Source organism: Crocodylus porosus, unplaced genomic scaffold (genome assembly GCF_001723895.1).
Source record: "Crocodylus porosus isolate Cpor-Errol unplaced genomic scaffold, CroPor_comp1, whole genome shotgun sequence".
In the NCBI taxonomy this organism is placed as follows: Eukaryota; Metazoa; Chordata; order Crocodylia; family Crocodylidae; genus Crocodylus; species Crocodylus porosus.
Genome location: NW_017728943.1, coordinates 110,345,915 through 110,363,205, shown reverse-complemented (window position 1 = coordinate 110,363,205; position 17,291 = coordinate 110,345,915). Strand labels below are relative to the sequence as shown.

The 17,291-nt window shown below is 40.2% G+C and overlaps 1 protein-coding gene across 1 annotated transcript in view; it reads right to left on the bottom strand.

Moving 5' to 3' along the window:
• PARK2 (parkin RBR E3 ubiquitin protein ligase) overlaps window positions 1–17,291 on the bottom strand; it is a 1,395,896-nt gene that overhangs the window by 886,413 nt on the left and 492,192 nt on the right. Inside the window, exon 3 of the mRNA XM_019549987.1 lies at window positions 16,599–16,818. Coding sequence (XP_019405532.1) covers window positions 16,599–16,818 — 220 coding nt within the window. The remainder of the gene's footprint in view (window positions 1–16,598; window positions 16,819–17,291) is intronic.

Sequence of the window (17,291 nt, the reverse complement as noted above, 5' to 3'; positions counted from 1 at the left end):
CCCTTGGGGGCTCTTGCCTTCCCCACAGATTGTGCCAGGGCTGGGGCAGGGGTGGGCTCCCTTAAGTGCCTTGGTCTTCTGGCTTTGCAAGGGTTGCTCAGCGGCCAGCAGTGGCAGTAGTCCCCCCATCCCCGAGCGGGCTTAGTTTAAAGCCCAGTGGAGCAGGTCAGCCAGCCTGGCTGAGAAGAGCCTCCTTCAAATGAGGTTTAACCAGTGGGACACAGGCCAAGAACATCTGCCTGTTGTCAAAGAAGCTAGTACCTTTGTGTCAACACAACCATCTCAGCCACACATTCATTTCCAGGATACAATGGTCTCTGCCTTGACCCTTGCCTTCCATACGAAGAATTGATGAGAACACCACTTGTGCTCCAAGCTCCTTAATCTTCCTGCCAAGTGCCTCATAGCCACTTCTGATCTGCTCAGGGTCATGCCTGGCAGTATTGCTGGTGCCTACATGGACAAGCAGGAAGGGGTAATGGTCAGATGGATGGATGAGTTTTGGCAATCTCTCTGTCACATCCAGATTTGAGGCTTCAAGCAGGAAGCACACCTCCTGAGGCCTAAATCTGCATGACAAATTGGTGCCTCTGTCCCCTGCAGAAGGGAGTCACCAACCACCACAACTCTTCTCCTCCTCCTTGGTGCAGTAGTCCTGTAGTCCTTGTCCTTAGGGTCCTGCACTTTGTGGTCTCTAGGATGCTGCCTCCTCTGTCTCATGCCTGTTGGTGTCTTCTCCTCTGGCTCTTCCACCAAAGAGTGCTTGAAAGAGGTTGCTGACTTCAATCCACTGCTCTTCAATTCTGGGGGCCCTCCTTTTTTGAGTTGTCACATGCCGCTCCATCTCATTGCTCTTTGGCCTTTCCACTACCGCACTCTCATAACTTTGTTCATGTAACCTTCCTGGATGCAATGCAGCATGGATACCCATGCTTCCAGTCTTTGAATCTTCTTCTCCAGGGCAGACACCAGTTTACACTTGGTGCAGATGAAGTGCTCCTGGCCCTCTGGAAGGAACAGAAACATGGTACATCCCATGTCTGAGCCACAGGAACTGACTCAGATACCATTTGTACATCATTTGCTCCCTGGAAAACACCTATGATGTATGGAGAATAAATGAGAGGAGGCGAGGGGCAGAGAAAGACGCACCACAAGAACCAGTATGCCAAACACCCACACCAGGGCCCTTGCACACACATGTACAGAGTCTTCTGCTCCATGGCTCCCTCCTCAGGCAAACTCCCTAAAAAATCTCCCTCTCTTTTTTGTGCCCTCTGTCTGCTATTCCCTCAGTTTGCTGGAGGCTGCCTTTTTATAAGGCTGCCTACCCTAGCCCCACCCCTCAATTAAACCCTGTCACTTAGTTACTTCAGAAGGGGAGAGAAAAGAAAAGAACCAAAAAGAAAGAAGGAGAGAGAAAGATGGGTAGGGGGCGTTTGCGGGGAAGGAAACACTGCACAGGGGAAAAGGAAAAAAATTAAACAAAAACCCCAAATACACACACCCAGCACTAAACAAACAGTATAGCACTAATCAGCTACCATAAGTCACCAGCACAGAGAAAAGCTTCTTCAAGGCAGTCTCACACCTGAGCTGTTTCTCCCAAATTAACTGCACTGTGATAACTACTCAGCTTAATGTAATTTTGGACCTGGTTAGAAAGAGGATATCAGTCATGATGGCCTAGAGTTCTGGTCAGTTATAGCAATTTTTTGTTATCAGACAAAATATCCCATTTTATGCAATGAATACATAAGGAGCAGAATTTGGTGAACAAAATACAACATAGGTGGGAAGTAATTAAAAATTGTTATTGTGGCTGTGGTAGCCATTTTGCAGTGCAGATCTTCTTTTCATATACATTAAATGTATATGCTGACCACTGAGGAAAGCTGTCAATGCATTAAGCTTGTGCATATAATACTTCATCATTCCTTCACTCTACCCATCTAGATTTCTGAACAAGGATATAATTTAGAAGGAAACAAAATAGAAAAAAATCACAACTGCGCAGCCTGCTAAACAAGATAAACTATATATATGAAGATTACCAACTCTGCAAAATCTAAATAACAGAACATTGAGGGTGAACAGATTATGCACATGGAGTTGCCTAATTTCACTCACAAAGCAGTAAGGATATGGACTGAGATGCCAAATAAGACCGGTGCAGTAAGTAGTTTAATGAGTTAAACACTGCACTAAGTAATTTTATATAGATAAATGGGACAGAAGAATAAAATAAGAATAGAATGAAAATGATGTTAAGGTAAACTTAAATTGGATATTTTGAACTAAGTGACATTTCCCCTCTAAAAACTCAAATGTACACCAGTTAGCACAAATTCAGAATGATCAGTTTAATGCATAATGGGCATAATGGGCACATCTACATCAGAAATTCACCACACAGCTGACTAATTAACATCTCAGCATCTATACATGCACCCCTATTAGAGCACATAAAACTAAAACTCTAGAGCACTTGTACGTCTTAGCATTGGAGTAGGGATCCCACAGGCCTCATCTCTACCTGGGTTTTTATAACCAAATCCGCACCTTCTTCTCTCCCTTGGATGCCTTGACCATAGTCACATGCAGCATGCCCCCCCCAGATATAACATGACTCTCATGCATTAAGTGTCTGTGTCTCTTTTCAGATATTCCAGTCTCTCACCTCTTACAGGTTCTGCTTTGAAATGTAAATGCAGTTCTCTGCTTTCTTTGGTCACATCAGCTCAAGCAGTCTGGGAACTTCCCCTGCTTCCTAAGCTCCGTCTCCAACATGCACATGTGATGATTGTGCCAGGTCACTGTGAGCAAGATCTCTCAATCAAATCCAGCTCAGGATGGAGTGAATTATTATTATGAGCATATGCACATCTCACCAAATCACAAGAGCAGACACACAAAAGGCTCAGAAGGCTTAAACAATCATGCAATCTGGGTAAGGGGCAGACCTCTACAGTGGAAGTCAGAGGGTGCAGACAGGTACTCTTTGAAAAGTGTTCTGAGTTACAATGTTACCCCAGACCAAACAGAAGTTCACTGTTGTTTCCAGGGGGCAGGGAAATCCAGCTGTGGGCTGGGAGCCAGAAGCCAGGTTCCCATAGCAATAGTCAGGGCTCTCTGCCAGTGCTCACTGCTTTCAGAACAGGAGGGGGAAAAGGCAGTGAAGGAAGCTCATTTTGGGGGTCCCCAGCTGGTGCTGAAGGGTGGGGTGGGTGAATTGGAGACCCCCCACCTCAGGGGGGGTGATAAATCCCGAGACTGAAATCCCTCTGCTCCCTTTCCCTCTTCCATTTTGAAAATGATGACAGGGTGGAAGCACAGCAGACACAAGTTACAAAAGATGCTACATCTTGAAATTTCTTACTCGGATACCTCATGGAATGGGGTGTCAAGATCTTCATCCCACTGGCCATTTTTGAAGTTGTCTGCAACTGTGCACTTGTGTTTGGTTACAGCTATAAACTGCTTTCTGTGGTCAGACTGGGTGAAAATTGTCACTTCTGTCTGCACCCAGAGTCTCTACTTAGCCATATCTGCCGGTTCAGATAGTACCCCAAATTGCCTCTGTGTCTGCTGGCAATGCATTAACTTCAACTATTTAAAAAACAATTCAAACAGGTCTAGAAGCAATGCAGTAGATCAAAACCTGATTACTCAACTGTGGGGCTTTTGACAAGAAATTGAGGCCCATTTTCTTTGCTAGAAGGCTGCCACCTGAGAAACCATGGTATGGCAAACTGTCCATAAGAGATTTTGAAATTTAAGGCAAACTGGAGAAGATTGAAAGACCCAGATATTGCAGGAGGTCTAGTGAGCTTGAAAGTGCATGGACCAATATTACTCAAGACTAGAAATTGGAACAGAGGTGTGGGTCAGAATCCATGATATGACACACATGGCCACATAGAAGAGCATATTGACCAATATAGGGGAGAGACAACTAGGCCTTAACTGGAGCATGCTATTCTACTGCTCAGTGGTAGAGAGCATGGCCATATGTCCAAGAAGTGTGAAGGTTGGCTCCAGTGACAGGACAGGCCCCCTAGGGCAGCTGTAGCACCCCCTAGAGACTAAACAAATCCTGCCCCTCACTCCAGCTCTGAAGCACAGGGCTAGCATTTGACCAGTCAAATAAAGTTCAGTCAATTGACCGGCCAAATGCTGGTCAAAAATTGTAAAAAAATGCCAGTAGGTCCAAATAATCCACAGAAAAAGCACAATTTTTCCATTAAGAAATGTGTCAAAAACAATTAAAAAAGTCATATTTCTGTCAACAAAACTACAAAAAAGTAGTATTTTGTAAAATTGCTATAATCTTTCACAGGTCAAAAATATGCAGTCAAGTTACATGTCAATTGATAATATTTGACTGGTCAATTGACTGGCTTGCCAATCCTACTGCAATCCCTTTGCTGACTCACCTGCCATGCTTTGAGGTAACTGTTATAGCTTAATAGGAAGGTTGCCCTTGGTTCTTCTTATCACTGTGCTCTCAGTCTGCTAATAAAAGTTTCTTCTCCACGTTTGCTACTCACCCTACTGGCACTCAGCTGGTCCTCCGTGCACTGGTCATGGCCCTACAGGCCTGAATCACCTCAGAGTAATAATTGTAGCCCTTTTGGTGCTAGCTGTGCCTTAAGGGCTCTAATCATGGCCTCCAGTCTACCCCACAGCCATGCCCAAATCTCACAGGTGTTACTTTAATATGGTTTGCCACATTGGGCAGGGGGGACCCTAGAATGTGGGGATGGGAGGTGGCAGCGTTCTTACCTTTCAGTCCTCCCAGCCACTACTGGCCTGAACATGTGACTGCTCCAAACTTGAGCCAACATTACCACTGATTAGCTCACAGTGTAACATGTAACAAGAAACAAAAAGTAAAATTCTGAATCTACTGAAGTCAGGAGTAAGATTCCTATCAACTTCAGTGGGATCAGGATTTCAGCCAAGGCACATTAGTACAACGATGAATAAACCTGCAGTGCCACTGCTGTGACTGGTCTGAGAATAAATATAAAAATTCAATTTCTGGGATTACTAAATCATTTACCTATCACAAGCATTACATTTACCCCCCAAATTAGAAGAAGTTATGATTTTTTTTGTACACATCAGATCAAAATAGGATTAGGATAATGGGACAAAGAAACTGGCATATTAGACAAAATCATTGGTCACTCTTTCCCCAGTACCCCTGCCATACATACTGGCATTTTTCTTTCCAAGAAATTCAAACTTAGTTCCATTAGAGTTATTTGTCCTTATACAGAAAATACAAGAGAGTAGGATCTGTTTTGAATGGCTATTTTTTACTGTTTAATATCAACAGAATTTACGAAACTATCTATTGCATGTAATTACTTTCTGTAGATCAAGTCTTTAATAGGTCTGTTCTCCCCTTGTCCTTGCTGTGTGTGCAGAACTCCCAACGATGTTAATGAAACTTGGGCACGTGCTCTGAGAAAAGAATAAATCCCCTATGTCATTTGGAACAGTAAGAACTTGTAACAGAGATCATGCAGCATAATTTTGAAGGCCCACAGTAGTAGTAATCACTGTTTCTTAATTGATTTAAAGCATCCATTCCTATTTTGTTCTTATAACTGGATTTATTTTGTTTAAAAAAAAAAAAAGGAATAACTGTACATGTTCCTGATCTATTGTGTGCATTACACATAAGAGGCGTTTCCTAAATGTAAGCTCATTTTTTACCATCAACAATTAATTTATACAAACAATTATTTTGGAAAAGATAACATGCATAGCTTTGATTAATTAAAATAGAATATTTGCCATCTACAAATGTCACGACCATCTGGTTGCACAAAGATTTGGAGTTGCACATTTGCAAAAGAAAACCCATCTATGCTCTCACCTACCAGCAATCAAAATGCATTCTAAGGAGACAGCAATGTTCCCTCCCCATCCCATGACATGAGGGAGCTAACAAATGTTATTGACTTAAATTAACATGAAGGGGCCCTAAAAACAACAAAGTAATTAGACATGTTCATGAGAGATAATTATGTCATGTAAAGAGAGCATTCCCCAAAGTGCTACTGGCTTCATTAGAAAAAGCATTTCCCTTCTTAGGGAATACTGAAGACAGGAAAGATGTGGGAAATGGTACCTTTGTCAGCAGAGTTGAAAGCATCTGATATGAATGAGGTCCCTACTATGGCACTGACTGCAATAAATTACCAAGTGTACATTCTGTTTTCTAAAATGGACTCAATTTATCATTTTATTGAAAAGGTTCCATTATGCTAATGTCTTATAAAATCACTTTCTGCTGTTGCTGGAAGGTCGAAAGGGGACATAAACTTTTACATTGAGTACAAAAAAATGGTGCAGCAGTGAGTGCAAAGGGTTGAAAACCCTAAAAGAAGGCACATTGCATGTCAGAGTCAACTTTCAAGGACTTTGTAATGGTAATATTTTTGGTACAGTCATAATTGAAATGGAATAATGTTAATATTTTTTTAAGATTAAGTAATTTTAAAAAATGACTTGACAGAAAAAGCCATGGTGAATTATTAGTGGCTGAATCAGCTCTTTCCAGCACTAATTAGTTAATACTGAATGTTGTTTAGAAAGCTTCATTTCAAAGAAGACCAGATTAAGAAATGCCATATCTACTAGTGGCAACATGCCAAGACACACAGTTAAAGGATATTCAAATCTCAAGGTTCAAGGTATAAACTGATTATTAGTGAGAGCCAACCAGTAACACTCTTTCTAATTGTAGAACTCTAAAATTGAATGTAGTTTACAAAATCAGAGTTCTTTTTATCTGGATATCCTTTTTACAGGATTGGCCAGTGCTAGAGAAAGGGTACTGGGAAAAGAGTGACTAATGATTTTGTCTAATATGCCAGTTTCTTTGCCCCATTATCCTAATTCTATTTTGATCTGACGTGTATACAAAAAAATTACCACTCTGTGTGAAAATTACTTACTGTGTGAAAATCTGCAACAAATTAGAACAGAGGTTCTCAAAACATCATACGATGAATAATATGCAACTAGAGAGCATGCTCTGTGGTTCCCTCTTTCCCACCCTGCTTCACATTCATCTATGAACTTTGTGGACACAAGAGCAAGTATTTAATTGGGAAATTCATTAGACAAGAATTTAATACGCTTCAATCTGGTATCAATATAGTTTAGTATCTCAAAATAAATAGGAGGAGACTACGTCATGTAACCAAAGATCTCCCCATAGATCACCAGTGCTCTGAGAGTTTCCTTTTCACCACTGGATTGCTTGAGAACCACAGCAATAGAAACATCTGAGAATAAAGCTTTTGGAAACCAGGCTGGATCCCAGACAAAATCTCCAGATAAAAGCAGCTTCAGACACAGACAATGTTTATTATGCTCAATTTGGAAGAAAACAAGTATACATGTGAGAATGTGTTCATGAATCAGTGTTTCCTCTAGAGTGAATGGTAACATTACCAGCCCCTTGGTAATTCTTTCCATTGTCCTTTGACATATATGTGAGGTGAATAAAACTTAAAAGCACAACTAGGGACTAATCAGAATTATGGTACTTGCACTGATGATGATGCAGCCAGGCTCTTCAAAGGGACAAGGAGAGGAAGGGTGAAAGTACAGCCATGCCAAAATGTCTTCTTCATCATTCATCAAAAGATTAGCAGAACTGTGCAGTTCATGAAGAAAGAACATACTGTACACTTGCACAGTCTACAGCAGGAGCTGCTGAAGTGACACTTCTGGAAGCTCTTTCCCATAGGTATCATAGGAAAGTAGGGCTGCAAGGGACTTTGCAAAGTCATCTAGTCCAGCCTTCTGTCTAAGAAGGTATCATTCCTTACTAAGCGATCCCAGACAAGTATCAGTCCAATCTGCTCTTGAAAATTTTCAAGGATGGAGATTCCACAGCTTTTCTAAGTAGCAAGTTCCAAATCCTTGACCACACTCAGTCAAGAAGTTCCCCCTACTCTCCAACCTAAATATCCTCTGTTGCAGCTGAAGGCTATTGTGCCCCAGAGAAAATCCCACTGACATCAACATTCAGGTATTTGAAGACTGTTATCAAATGCCTCTGCAGTCTTCTCTTCTTCAGACTAAACAAACCATAACTCTTTCAGCCATTCTTCATAAATCATGTCTTCTAGTCCCCTATTAATCATTTTTGTTGCTCTGCACTGGATTCTTTCCAATCTGTCCACATCCTTGTTGAAGTGTGAAGCCCACAACTGGACACAATAGTCCCGCTGAGGCCTCATCAGCGCTGAATAAAGTGGAAAAACATTTCCTTTGATTTGCAGGTGACGTTACTATTGATCCAACCCAGTATACTGTTGGCTTTTTTCCCCCAACAAGAGCACACTGTTGGCTCATATTCAGCTTATGGTCCACTGCTTTCTTCCCACTTCAGCATTGCAGATTTTAAATGTTTTCCACATACTTCCTACTGATCTTGGGATGGTGTTTTGGGAGCTACTCCTGAGATGATGCATCCTGCCACACCCATGCCAGAGACAGTACCTAAAGACTTGCTGTTTAGTTTCTACCATTTATCAATGCAGGATTATACCTCAAATAGATTTTGCACTTCATTTTAAGGCAACAAATTTGATCAAACAACTACTTTTCCAGGCCCCAATCAAACACAGACTAAAACAATGTACCACAGAACGTGTTTCCTTTTAAATTAAAAAAGATCAAAGGATTTAATCCTATTGTAAGAGTAAACTGTCAGTGCATCAAATCAGAAAATACCATCAAAAACTAACTAGTTACTTCAATTCGTCTGCTAAGACAACACATCTGTTCCACACTAAATTAATTATTCCCTTTGCTTATAAAACAATGGTGTTTCCATTATGTGAATATCTGTCAAAAAGAATGGAATTAATAAAGTTTTGTAATTCTGCTTAAAATGGTGTATGTAAAGAAATTTAAGATAGCAAGCTCAGAGTAAGCACTTTGACTGCTGTTATTAGATTTTAGATTATGAGCTTGATAAAACTTTGAAAAAATGAGTTAATTACTTAATGCAAATTAAACAGCATACTGCTTTACCCTCCTCAGATTATTGATTCATACCACTGTGGACCTAAAGTAGATGTGATTCATTAATTTATTTTATAATTAATCCATCAGTGATTTGTACCAACATACACAGAAAAAATCCTGTTTATTCTGAAATGCTTCCTCTTTATAAACTTTATTGATTCACAACAGAGAAACCTGCATCAAAAGCTTTTTTTGATTTTTCAGATGAATAGTAGATTTCTAGATATTTGGTTTTCAGATGCAGAAGGCTAAAAATAGGTTATGAACAGCAAAAATAACTGCATTGTTGTACTTGTCTTAGTTTGGTCTGGTTCAGTTGCTGAGCAGTTATAAAGGTTCATGTCCTGAAGTATCAATATAGATATTCATGCAATGCTGGAGGCCATTTTGGATGGATCAGTGCTCACATTTTGATGATATTCTCAAGAAGATGATGAGAAAAAACAGCAGTGTGTCTTAGGTCTAGGAATACTCAGTCTAATGCCATATTAAAATGGGAAGGTGGAAATGCACATCATACCACTATCTGACCTGGAACTAATTTGACAGTATAAGTTTCAGAAATGCGAGAAGTAATTCTAAACTAGTTCAAAAACTTGAATTGGCCATTTGCTTCAAGCAGAATTCAGACACCCGTCCCCCACCCCTCCACACACACACTCTTTCTTGTCCTTTACAACATTTCTAAATCATTCAGGCTGGGATGCCTGGCTGGTTTTGTTTTTTGTTTTTTACTGCATTTATATGAGAAGAGATTTAATAAAATACCTTATACATTAAAAAGAGCAAAACAAAAATAACATTTAACTAACATGTTGTTGGAAGTTCAAATATCATTTCTATCAATTACAGTGACAGCCTCAATTAAATGTCAATTTGTTGCACCTCATCAGATTTTTCCACAGAAGACTGTACAGATCCGGATAAGCAAGCTCTAAATCCTAAGTCTTCCTTTCTGAGGTTAGTTTCTCTCTCATACGTATGCGTACACGCACACGCACATGCACACAACGAGATCATCCTTTTAGGACTTAAGTCTCAGAACCCTACGGCGCCCACATGCAACATGTCATAGCAAACTTGATTAATTGTGCTCCAGCAGACTCCAGTGTCACATGTATCAGCATTCTCAAGCTGAAAAATGGTGGTAGGGGCATTTTAACTAAAGCTCATTAGACAAGCTTTAGTTAAAACACCCCCACCAATATATTTCAGAGCAGGGACACTGATACACGTGATGCTCTGGGTGCTTTCATTAGAGCACCTCCCCCCACAACTCATGGAACACATCTATAAACACCCCTAGAGCCTTGCTAATCTTATTTTTACACTCAGAAAAAGTTTAGGATATTCTACCTGTTCTTCTCAATACTGACAGAAGAAGGGTTGAACATATTTGTGAGGCCTTTCCTACCAATGTGTTAAAGAAACAAACCCAAACTTTGAGTTTCATTGCTAGGCCTTTTGTACCACTTTGTCAACAGATGTCTACTCCCCTTTATGAGCTTATAGAAAATATAATTTGTCAAGTTAGTTTGCTATTTTGGAGGACATCACAGATTAGTTTGATGAGGTATTAGATTGGCAGGGTCATAGACTTCATGGTAAGAAGTGAATATTGTAATTAACTACCCTGACCTTTGGCACAACCAAGGCTGTAAGACTTCCCTTATTTCTTATTTCAAGTCCAATAGTTGTGGCTGAATAGGAATATATATTCTAATAAAAGATCAACTCTTGATTTAGAAGTCATTAGGTGTTGATAATTTGTTTTAATGGTTGTTTCTCCTCACAGTAAAACATTTTCATCTAATTTTATTTTACCTAACTTCACTCAGTTATTGAGTATGATTACTTTACCTAACTTCACTGGCCATTGAATATGATTATATATTAGACTGCTGGCAGATGTCAAAATAATGGCACACTTGGGATCTGAGGTGTTTTATGCTGTCTCTGAAATCTTGCACATTCTACCATACCACATATGCATGACAGGATGTGCAGTGTTTGGGGTAGGACATAGCTGCCTTCAGATCCCAATCACGTTACTTCCAGAGTCATACTAGGAACCAGGGCTGTCCCTAGCCCAATCCCCTAAAGCAGGTGGCATGTGGTTATGTCCCTGACCCCAGCATCACCTTCTGACCAATTCTGAAGTTCAGCTGATAGTCTGGGACCAGGCAGCCCCAGATCTGAGGTGCATACCACATATCTAATTTAAAGCACCATACAAACCAACCACAAAAGTGTACTACATTACATGTGCAACATTTTCGTGGCAGTGTAGCAGGGACCTTGTGCAGCCCCCACACTTACCAGAAAAACAGCTTCTGGGATGATCCATACCCAGTGGGATCCTGCACTGTTCCAATGGTAAACAGCAGGCCTTCGGGCAGGCAGCATGTCCCCACCCACACACTTGCCCTTGGGCAAGGCAGAGAAATGGTAGGTGAGGCACTACCCATGTGCCTGCCCCACAAGAAGGGTTGAGAGAAGGAAGCAGGGCTCCACACAGGCCTGGAGCCTGGGCAGGGCTAAGAACAGACAGCTGGAGTGCCCAGCACCACCTAGAGCCTGGGATCCATAGCTGCAGACAATGGTGAGCCCTGCATGGGCTCTCAGCCCCTGGCAGCAGCAGAGCATGTGGGGGCCTGCAGGGGTCTGGGTTGGTTCAGACAAACCTGGAACTTCCCTTATAGAAAAGTGCCAGCCTCAGCAGTGGGGGGACTCTGGCATAGGCACCCGACTGCACTGCATATCCCCACTGGAGCCAAGGACACCCCAGAAGCTAGCTCAACCTTTGCTCCCACCACAGGAAGCTGATGACTCTGCAGATGCTGGATGCCAAGTACTTGCCAGGGCCTCATGGGAGGTCGTAATATTTCAAGGCTGAAGCTAGGCCCACAAACAAATGGTGGACATGACTTTATATTGTGTTGCTTTGTTAATTTCTATATCGTACAAACAACATTGGTGGTAACCCCTTGCTGGATTAGCAGGACCCAGCCAGCTGACAATAGTTCTAAACTGTCCTGGTTTTTTTTTCCATGTTGAACCTTTCCTCCTTCATGTGAAGGCACATGCCTAGAGGACCACATGCCTACTCTGGTAGCATCATCAGAACACCCAGTTGGAGAGGGCTGGGGTATAAGGGAGGCAGAGCCTACAGAAGATGCCCAGACACTGAGGCCTGTGCCCATCTCAGCATAACCCACTACAGTCAGATACCACCTCCTGATATCCTTCTCATTCACAACAAGTCATAGCAGAAAGGATATAGATAAGGGTAGTAAACACCCGTTGAGAGCATGGCACCTGGGCACCACCCTGGTGTGACCCTTCAGCCCAGGTCCCACTACAGGCAGGTTTGCCACTTTATGATGCCATAAAGTGGCTGAACATGAAGCATGTTGGCATTTATGGAACAATTATCACATTAATCATGCCATAAATGTACCTCTGCCAGGGCTCTTATCTTTCTAACTGTAAGAGCCCACAACTATTATATTTCTGATCCTTACGTAGTTATTTATAAACTACGATCAACTCACCCCTTAACCTTCTCTTTGATAAACTAAGTAGATAAAACACTTTCAGTTTTCCACTGCAAAGCATGCTTTGTAATCCTTTAATCATTCTTGTGGCACTTCTCCAAAACCTCTGCAATTTTTCAGCAATGCTCCCAAAGTGCAGACATCACAATTGGACACAGTATCCAAGTAGTAATTGTACAGATGCTAATTACAGGCATAACAATCTCCCTGTGCTATGATATATTCCTTCTTTATTAATTATTGCTACCTCAATGTTCATCTAGTTTGAAAAATGTAACAGTAATTATCTTATATTTTCTGCAGATCAGTGATAAAGATATTACATAAAATAAGGCCAAAGACCACATAGCCCCAGTAGGGACATATCTATTTGGTGATGATTCATCATTCACAATTATACTTCTTACCCTCATAGTTAGCCAGTTTTTAAACCATTAAATTCATGCCATGAAGATTTTCTATCATTCTAATTTATTAATCAAGATGTCATGTCAAATGCCTTAAAGAAGTATGTTGCGTCAGCATAATTATCTTTATCAACTAAACTTGTAACCTCAACATAAGCGATATAATGTTAAAATGACAAGATCTATTTGCCATAAATCCATGTTGCCATTCATTATATTACCCTTCTTAATTCTGTATTGATGGAGTCCTGTATTCACTGTTCTATAATTACACAGACCATTTCATTTACCCTTTCTATGTACTGGCACAATGTTAGCTTTCTTTCAGTCCAGTCCTCAAAAACTTCCTCCATTCTAATACACTCACTAAGGTCCAATTTATCATAAAGATACTGCAGTTCAAGATGAAGGTGTTTTCTAGGCAGCCAAGGAGCGGGCCCTGAATTTTTTTTGCAGATAACTAAATCCCCAGTCTGCACCTTTCCTAATTGCAAAGATGAGTCTACTATTTAATGGGATTCTGTGAGCAGGTACTCTTCAGCACCAAGTCCAGCTCCTGTAAATCAGGAAGTTCAGAAGGACAACACTCTTCACTGGGCTATAGCGTCAGGTTCCCTCTTACTTGGTCCCCATCAGATATCTTAACTTTTGCATTTCTTTCTACCCAATTGCCCGGCTAACATTGCAAGCTAGGTGGTTAGGGCACTTGTTGGGGAATCAGGAGATGTGGGTTTGAATCTCATAATGTTCAGGAGGGACTAGAACATGAAGTTTCTACTCCCCAGGCGACTGCCTTATCACTAGGTAATTACATAAAAGGGTGGGCAAGTGAATGGAGACTCCTTTAATGCATAGTCTGATTTAAGCACCTAAGTTAAGAGCAGGAGTTCAGCTAAGTCCCTGTGTTTAGTGTTTCCTATTGGGTAGCTCAAGTGACCCTGAGCTCCTTGGACAGTCCCTTGGAGGCATTTAGGTTTTTCCCTTTTTTGTGTAGAGAGAATAGGTATCTAACACTGACTTACTTCTTGGAAGCACATAGGTCTCTGCACTTGGTGTACACAGATCTGAGACACTTAACCCTATCAATCTGGATCATGCTTCCAGGGCCAGGGGTCTGATGTGCCCCTAGTGCACAAAAATTACCACCTCTATTGACAGCCTTATGAGCAGCCTCAGCAAAAAGACAAATAACCAAATAGCTACTGGAATAGCTATTACTTTCTCACCTACAGGGGTGAGTGAGCCACATTACTGGAAGGATAAAAGAAAGCTAACTTTGTAGCTACCTATGTGGTACTATTTTTGGGGGGGGGGGGGCCAGGAAATGAATTATTTCATGTTCAAGTCTGTCAGCCTGACCACATTGCTGTTTATTTTGTTCCTACAATATGGAAAGTATTTCACTGCATCACAAAAAGCAGTAGTCCACAGACAATGGTAGCCTACATCCTGCTGTACTATCATCCTGCCATTAGGATATCTGCAACAGAAAAGGAACATATTTTCTTTTGTCAGAGGTCTCACGGAGAAAGGAACAGTTTGTCAAAAAGTTGCAACTCCATGGGCACATCTATACAAGATGCTTAATGCACAGTACACTAATTTTACTATGCACTAGGGCATCATGGCAAAAACCATGCTAATGTAATAATGTGCAGAAGAATTAGTCTGCTGCATATTAAGAATCAAAAAAAAGCTGTGAGCCATTGCTACTGTGTATTAGCATTAACTACTGCACATTTATGTAGTACCTCATATTAGAGTTACAAAACTAAATGTGCAGTAGCAATGCTGTATTAATGCATGTGTATATGAGTCCCATGAAAATATCTTGATGCCTTGAATATTTGTAAATTGTCCTGCAAAGTCCATCAGGTCTATTAACCCTATATAAATATTGTATGCAGGGATGAAAATATAAGTTAAAAAGCAGCAGCAAGCAGTTCACATTACCCTTCTTCCTTTGGTTAGCCCAGTCTGAAAACATGTCTCCAGCTGATCAGATTTAAATCAGCATGCCCTGCTCTTATCTCATTACTCATTCAGAATGTGAGATGTGCATCATTAAGCTAGGCACTAATTTGTTCCTAAACTGCACTCATTCATCATTAGTTGGCAGTGAGAGGTTGATCAAGTCAGTTGTGGAACACTTCTATGACCCTCCCATAAATTGTATATTTTCTGCACAACTTACTCCAAAAATTCTCTCAAAGTTATTTTAATAGTTTTGGTAACCCTTATATTGTATACAATGGGTTTTCTGAGTGTGTTAGTCACAGAAGTTTTAGTTTGATATTCTCTAATATTGTTTTCCAATTTTGTACAGAACAGCATTTGTGTACCAAGCTCTTTAAAAAGGCATCCTCAATGAACTACCAAAAATGGTCATTACTTAGTTCATTCTTGTTTCACAGAGTGATTCATATTTATTTGGAAAGTACATAGTTTTCAATGGGGAGTATAACAGGGATGTTGTGTCTTCAAAGACTGAAATAATATTTTAGGGGTCCGTCTAAGATATATGGTTCCTTGGGAATCTCTTTCAATAATCAGTTTTAAAAGCTTAACTGTAGGCCTGAAAAACTGCCTTGGCATAACTGACAACTATCAAAAGGCAAGGCTGGGGTAAGCACCAAGAGCTGCCATGCATCATCCAGAGCCTTATTGTAATTACCCCCAACAGGCTGTGAAAGAGTATAAAAGCCTAAGGAAACAACTCAAGTTTGGCGAGATGTTATTAAGCCAATAGAGACCAGACTGGTCAAAAACGTGATCCCCCAGGGCTATGATGATGCCTGATCAGATGAGTCATCATGTGTCATTAAGAAAGCCTGCATAAGAATACCTTTACAGACTGTTTGGGTTTTGCTTGAGTAGTGGTATTGCTTATGTTTTCAGTAAAGTTGAACTTGAGACTTGAATGGGACCACCAATCATTTAATTCCATTCATGTAGCCCCTTGATCAAATTCAAGTGTAACATATCTAGCAGCTGTTAATATTTTTAATGACTAGTTTGCATGTTGCTTCATCTGTGCTTGATAGAGATACCCAAAATGGAAACCAAATATTCCAAGCAATAATTTTATGAATAAAAAATTTTAAAATCCACAGCATAAGCCGTCTGTTTTTATATGTTAATGTTTGTCTGTAATGTCACAAAAACTGCTTTATAGAAATATTTTACTAAAAATTATGAGCATAAAAACATTGCGATAGCTAGGAAATTAAATTTTCAGTGCATAATCTATTTCACTTGTAGCAAAAGCAACTGTTTCTAACATATTTAAGGATAAATGGTATTTGCTTTTTTTGCTTACTTATATTCATCTGTAATATTAAGTATTAGAAGTTATAATCAGTCAATTCATCAACCAACCAAAGACATCATGTACTGTTAGAAAAAAATATTAGGTGCTCCTCTGCATATTCATCATATATTATTGTCCTAATATTGTTTACCTGAAAAAAAGAAAACTAAAAGGTTTTTTTTTTCATTCCATATGTTGTTCTACAAAGGAGAGATTCCAATGTGTAACTGAGTTTTGAAACATGAATATTCAGTGAGTTACCTGACTTGTCAGATGGAAGGGGAAGGCCGTTATCTGCAGTATCCAAAATAACAGCTAGCCCTGCGGAGTAAGATGGAAGGATGCTGGTACTGAGGTCTACACAAGTTAAGCTTTTAGGTTCTCTTTCCAGGGGAATATGACCAGCTTTGGCCCTTTTCTGCACATCTTCATTTGGACTCTGAACAATGTGAACTATACTCTGCTGGGCCAGGTCACAATTCTGAAAAACAAAAACAAAAGCCCAATATATAATTAAATGTGACATAAAGGAAAATTTTCCCGTATCTCCAATTTGTTACATGTTAAATGTTCTCCAATCCATTTCATGTAGCATTTCAATGAGCAGTAATGGAGTTTAAAGAAAACTGACAAGTGTAATTGTTAGAATTAGGATTACTGGTGCTGGCACCAGGGTCACACCACTTACAATTTGTAAACATTTAACAAGGAAATGGTGGACCAGAGCCAACAGTTCTGAATAATTTTGGTGAAGAACGAACTGACAAAGAAAATGTCCAAAAAGAGAGGACTTTTACTAAGTCACATGCAGAGAATATTCAACATATAAAATGCATTTGTTGAGACAATGATGAAAAAAACTTTAAGATGTTAGTAAAAATATGGATGCACATGATTTTTTTTTCCTGACAATAACTGCTCAAGTTATTTGCAACTGCTTGGATACAGGCTTGT